The sequence below is a fragment of the Bubalus kerabau genome, chromosome 6, assembly GCF_029407905.1.
Source record: "Bubalus kerabau isolate K-KA32 ecotype Philippines breed swamp buffalo chromosome 6, PCC_UOA_SB_1v2, whole genome shotgun sequence".
Taxonomy (NCBI): Eukaryota; Metazoa; Chordata; class Mammalia; order Artiodactyla; family Bovidae; genus Bubalus; species Bubalus kerabau.
The window spans coordinates 11,946,943-11,953,609 of record NC_073629.1 but is presented as its reverse complement, the minus strand read 5'-3'; the positions used below and the strand labels follow the sequence as shown (position 1 = coordinate 11,953,609).

Genomic DNA, 6,667 nt, shown 5'->3' with positions numbered 1-6,667 from the left:
TATACACTGCTTTAAGTAGACCTATGGGGTTCCATCATGTCTTGTCACACAGGTGGTGCTTTGCCTGAGCCTTCAGTAAGCCATTTTATTTTATATTATGACACCTACTTCTAAGTGCTGTGTACATAGAGAGAGCCTGGTTTCTCAGTTTTATTTACTAATTACAATGGTCTTACTGATTGGTGAGGTAATTCAGATCAGATCAGATCAGTTGCTCAGTTGTGTCCGACTCTTTGAGACCCCATGAATCGCAGCACTCCAGGCCTCCCTGTCCATCACCAACTCCCGGAGTTCACCAAGACTCAAGTCCATCGAGTCAGTGATGCCATCCAGCCATCTCATCCTCTGTCGTCCCCTTCTCCTCCTGCCCCCAATTCTTCCCAGCATCAGAGTCTTTTCCAATGAGTCAACTCTTCTCATGAGGTGGCCAAAGTACTGGAGTTTCAGCTTTAGCATCATTCCTTCCAAAGAAATCCCAGGGCTGGTCTCCTTCAGAACGGACTGGTTGGATCTCCTTGCAGTCCAAGGGACTCTCAAGAGTCTTCTCCAACACCACAGTTCAAAAGCATCAATTCTTCTGTGCTCAGCCTTCTTCACAGTCCAACTCTCACATCCATACATGACCACAGGAAAAACCATAGCCTTGACTAGATGAAACTTTGTTGGCAAAGTAATTAGTGAGGTAATTACTCAAAGACAAATTTTCCAAATATACATAGATCAATTTCAGAGATCTCCTTTTTGCTTCTTTGTAATATTTAACTCTTCCTATTCTAGAAGCAAGCTCTTTTTTTTTCCTTTTTTTTAAAAATTTTATTTTATTTTTTAACTTTACAATATTGTATTGGTTTTGTCATATATCAAAATGAATCCACCACATGTATACATGTGTTCCCCATCCTGAACCCTCGTCCCTCCTCCCTTTCCATACCATCCCTCTGGGTCGTCCCAGTGCACTAGCCCCAAGCATCCAGTATCGTGCATCAAACCTGGATTGGAGACTCTCTTTTTTATTACTAAGGCATCTGACTATTGGATCAAGTGAACCACTATATCACTTGTCATTTTTCAAAAGTGTCTTATTATTCCATGTAAACTATAAATTTGTATTGTTAGGTTGCTTTCACAATTTATGCTAGAGTTTGGATTAGAATTATATTGATTTTGGATTAGCTTGGATGAAATTGACAACTATATATATATAGTTATTCTAGTAAAAATTTGTGAAATAACAAGAAATTTAATGATAATGCTCAACTAGATTTTAACAATACACTTTGTCAAAAATTTAGATTTTTGCAGAACACTCCTATGTTCCTACTTAGAATTTCTATGAACAAGGACCTGAGAAGATAAATTTGCAATTATGCCCTCCTTTGACTCATAAATAAAGCTGAAACTCACTGGACAAACATACTCGTTTCCTGACGTAAAATTCAATGAAAAATTTCCTCTTGGTCTTTGCATTACAGTCTTAATTGTGGTGATTTCTCCTTCAGAATCCTTAACAGATGGACTCAACTTCCAGTGAAGACAGGGGCCAATTATCCTTATGGCTCCTACTCCCCAGGTTCTTCAACTAAAGCTACCTTGTGACATTATTTTTCCATAATGACCTTAAACTTCCAATAAACCCCAGGACAATGTCTCTAAGGCAATAGATCAAGCAAGCCTCAGGAGTCCAACAATCACAGCATATGCTTCTAATAACCACATCCCATGTTGGTCATCAGAATTTCTAAAGATAATGATTTTGCCTGGAAATGCTGAGAGTCCTTATGAACAGGGGAGGCTACCTCTGTTAATAGAGAGGAGAGCTTCTGTCTCAAGGCAGATTCACACTCTTCTGCTGATATTTCTTCAAGTACTGATCTTTGGCTTCACATCTACTTGTCAAGGGATCCTAGATTCTGAATAGCTGCTTCTGTCTGAGTTGAAAGGAGAGCAATGTAGGTATTTGTTGAGCAGTGAGAAATATGGATCTAGTTAATCTGGGGCTTTGTGGGGTCTAAACCTTGGTGAGTGGTAGTATTGTCAACACCTCCTCCCATTGCAATTCTGGCAGGTGACAGAATTAAGAAGGAAAACCAAGGTCTGCTTTTAACTCCAGGTATTAAGAGTGATTGGAGTTGGTTCATATAGTTCTTCAATTTTTCCTTAATGATCAGACTGGGTCAGCTTGCTCCCACCTAGATCTTATTTTCTTTTTTAAACTGGTTGCCTCAAGAACTAAGTGAAACACATATTTACTGAACCTGCACTTCTCTATTTGCTGTGTACTTATGGATATGTTTTTAGCTATAATTGAAACCTGATACTTAAGCTCCATTTTAGTAAGGAAATTCAGGATTTTCATGTGTATCTAAGAAAACAAAAATTCCACTTCTTTAATATCTGAGACTGTGTACATGATTTCTCTCAGTTAATTGATTGATTAATGTTTTCCCTAAGTATTTGAAAACATCAAAAATTTTGCATCTGAAAAATGATAGATTTGCCCCTTTTTGAGGTACCTGGTAGCCTGGATTATTGGGTCAGTATTTAATTCTAAATTATATAAAATTCCTTGAAGCATCTAAAGAGTTACAAATATAAGTGCAGAAATGTCATCTCTAAGGATCATAACCTGAATTCCATCCCTAGGTTCTAAAATATCATAAAGGGAGTTTAGGGATCATCTAACTAGAGAGTTTTGGACTTCCTCAGTTGAAATGTCTCTTGAGGGTCAGTAATGAACTCTTAGCTTAAGTCAAAACTTCTTCTACAGGATATTATTTTAAGAGCCTCTGGTTAAGTACTTTCTGTTTATTACAGTTATTGCCTGGTTACATTTAATTTTAAAAATAAAGAAACTGAATACACATGTTAAGTAGTTTGACAAAGTCACATAAAGCTATACCTGAAATATAGATCTCCAATTGAGGCATCTTTAACCTTAATTTTACAGCCTGTGAGTTTTCGGCTGGAAGATCTTTTTAATCTTCTACTCTTAAATCTTTCTATCCCTAGTACTGATATAACACACTGTGGTGGTCTTTGATGTCTTCTTGGGCAGAGGGGTCTGCCTTCTCAGGATATACTTTGCCAGTGGGTCTCTGTAAATCATGGAAAGGGCATGTAACTCACGTTACTCATTTATAGTAACTAATCAACTAATGAGTAACTAATTGATGAGTTACTCATCAATCATGTAACTCATTTAGAACACAGGGTTATATTAATAGTATAAAAAATGTCATCTAATTGAAATCAGCTGCCCTTATGAGTCTGAGTGATAAATGATACAGTTTTTTGAGGGGCGGGGTATTGGATAAATACAGGTGCTCCTTCAGTACCACATAATTCTAACTTCTGTGGTCTACTCTACAATTTATACTCAGTGGCATGAGAATATAGTGAGAATTAGATATGGATTAGTTGACAGTAGATCCAGAAAAATCTTGGGAAAATGATAAGAAAACGATAAGCAATGATCATAAATTGAGATTTCCCTCAGTGTTTTGAAAGAGACAGAAATCCCTTTACCCAGATAGAGATATTATACAGATAACCTTCCTGATTGGTTTGCAATTTCTTCATGTAAAAAACATATATATATTATATATTTAAGTATACAAATACATATATATATATACTGCTGCTAAGTCGCTTCAGTCATGTCCGACTCTGTGTGACCCCATAGATGCAGCCCACCAGGCTCCCCCGTCCCTGGGATTCTCCAGGCAAGAACATTGGAGTGGGTTGCCATTTCCTTCTCCAATGCATGAAAGTGAAAAGTGAAAGTGAAGTCGCTCAGTCGTGTCTGACTCTTCGCGACTCCATGAACTGCAGCCTACCAGGCTCCTCCGCCTATAGGACTTTCCAGGCAAGAGTACTGGAGTGGGGTGCCATTGCATTCCCCTATATATGTATATATATATGTATATAATGGCGATATACATGATATTTACATTCTTTATATTAATAAAAATACCTCTACAGTTACAGAATGAAAAAAAAAAATTCCCTGTCATTTGTGTTAAAGGACTTTAAAATCAGCATGTATATCTTAATATTAACTTCAAATCATTACATCTACTAAGTTTATGATCAATTTATATTAATTGAGAAAGAAAAAAACATATCTTTTCAGAAATTTCCGATTGCCTGACTTAAGGTCTAGAAAGTCAAGATTTGCTATTGTCATAAAAATTGCAAAAACAAAAATTCCTGGTAGTGGATGCAAGTAATTCCTCAACACAAAATGATGTAAAAGTTTAAATATACTGAAAAGTGCATAAACGAAGGCTAGTTACAACCAATAAATGCTAAATGATTTTGTACCCAAGAAGCATTTTATTTGCTTCTTAGGCTTTGACAGTTGGGGAATACATCCATGATAAAAGTATCTGATATAAGCCCTAAAAACGAATTTAAAATAGCAGTTTGCAAACTGGATGTAGTAGCAGAATATTAAAAAGGAATCTTATTGTCATAACAATATGAACAATATATAAATCTTGTGATTTGATTAGGAGTTGTAATCCTGGAAAACTGTCCAATTGTCTCATTCTCTGTCACTCTGTATGACATTTTTGCAAAGCTCTATTTTCCTGAGGTATCTTAGAATGGGGGAAGGTGAAGTGTGTTTAAAATGCCACAAAGTACATGAGATTCTTTTTAACAGTCTGATGATTCTTTTCCTAGAAAAAGGAGAAACTTTTCTTTAAATTAATGTTATTTTCTGTTCCACTCTTGCTCAGTGCTCTAGGTTGTGGAACTTCTGGCAATGTTCCTAGTTGGTCTGAAAACTATTTTTTTTTTCTTTTTCATATTGTTTTGTCTATTGACATAACATTTGACATAAAATTATCATAATGAGTAACTAACATAAGGTATATGTCTTACCACATATCTTATAACAAGATGTCAATGACACAAATCCCCCCACACTTTTATTCAGAGATCATCTAATTCTTCCTGCCCCTTCCCATTTTGTGGTTGGTTATCTCAAGTTCACCTACTGTGTCTAAACATCTCATTCTTTATTCTACTTTCTAATCAAGCTCAGATAGCTGAAGTTTAACATGTTTTTCACCTTTGGAGAGCTACTTTCCTTTGGCTTGTAGTGAGCAAGAAAAACATAGTAATTCATAAGTACAGCGGAAAATAATTTCAGGTAACTCCTTAATCCTTAACTAGAGAGATAACATGTTCTTGGTCTTGGCAAAAAGTCTATTAATTGGTTGTCAGTTACTCTGTTCCATATTTAGCCTTAATTCTTATTTTGGCAGGTGTTTTTTTGGAGGGAATCAATGAGTTCCATCAAACATTTGGAGATGCCTGCCACCTGAAGACTTTGTGCTCAGTTCCCCATGCATATCTCCATCTCTGAATTCTGGCCTCGGGCTCTGGCTCTCCTGTATTGCAGTGACCATGGGGTGGGTCAATGAGACCTTGGTGAGAGAGTTTGTCTTCCTTGGCTTCTCATCTCTGGCTGGGCTGCAGCAGCTACTCTTTGCTGTCTTCCTGGTGGTCTACCTCTTCACCCTGGGCACCAATGCCATCATCATCTCTACCATTGTGCTGGATAGAGCCCTCCACACCCCCATGTACTTCTTCCTTGCTGTACTCTCCTGTTTTGAGACTTGTTATACCTTCATCATTGTACCTAAGATGCTGGTTGATCTGCTGGCCCAGAAGAAGACCATTTCTTTTCTAGGTTGTGCTATCCAGATGTTTTCCTTCCTCTTTCTAGGTTGCTCTCACTCCTTCCTGCTGGCAGCCATGGGTTATGATCGCTACGTGGCCATCTGTGACCCTCTGCACTACACAGTGCTCATGGGTTATGGGATGTGTTTGGGACTAGTGACTGCTGCCTGTGCCTGTGGCTTCACTGTGTCACTGGTCACCACTTCACTAGTATTTCACCCGCCATTCCACTCCTCCAATCAGCTCCATCACTTCTTCTGTGATATCTCTCCTGTCCTCAAGCTGGCATCTCATCACTCTCGTCTCAGTCAGTTGGTCATATTCATGCTTGGTGTATTTACCTTGATTATTCCCCTGTTACTTATCCTGGTCTCCTACATCCGCATCATCTCTGCCATTCTAAAAATCTCATCCTCTGTTGGAAGATACAAGGCCTTCTCTACCTGTGCGTCCCATCTCATTGTGGTAACTGTTCATTATGGTTGTGCCTCTTTCATCTACTTAAGGCCCAAATCCAATTACTCTTCAAGTCAAGATGCCCTAATATCTGTGTCTTATACAATCCTCACTCCATTGTTCAATCCAATGATTTACAGTCTAAGAAATAAGGAATTCAAATCAGCTCTTCGAAGAGCAATGGTCCAGACTTCATATCCTGTTAATTAAAGAACTAGTTTTTTTTAACTGTTCAGTTAATTGTAAGCCTTTTATGTGCCAAGTAAAATGTGCTTTCAAATATTTTTTTATTTAAATGACAGTTTTCATATGAAAAGAATGCGACTCAAAGAAGTTAAGATATTCTGGTTATCTGCCATGAGTAATACTCTAAGAAGGCCATGCAGACATGAAAATATAATTCATTTCTAGAATAAATTTCATTTTATTTCATTCCTGTAAAGATTAGTCATTCAAAAACAAATATATCAGTTAATGAGAGCAAAGATGCACCCAAGCTATTTAGTTCAAAGAATAGAAG

General features: G+C 37.4%; 1 protein-coding gene across 1 annotated transcript; it reads left to right on the top strand.

Moving 5' to 3' along the window:
* The first annotated feature begins 5,415 nt into the window (after positions 1–5,415).
* Positions 5,416–6,357, top strand: LOC129655969 (olfactory receptor 10K1). The gene has a single exon (XM_055586767.1). It carries the CDS (start codon positions 5,416–5,418, stop codon positions 6,355–6,357), a length of 942 nt encoding a protein of 313 aa, XP_055442742.1.
* The last annotated feature ends 310 nt before the right edge of the window (positions 6,358–6,667 follow it).

Bases quoted from the DNA above. Each gene is read 5' to 3' on its own strand.
- LOC129655969 (XM_055586767.1), top strand. From the start codon at position 5,416: ATGGGGTGGGTCAATGAGACCTTGGTGAGAGAGTTTGTCTTCCTTGGC.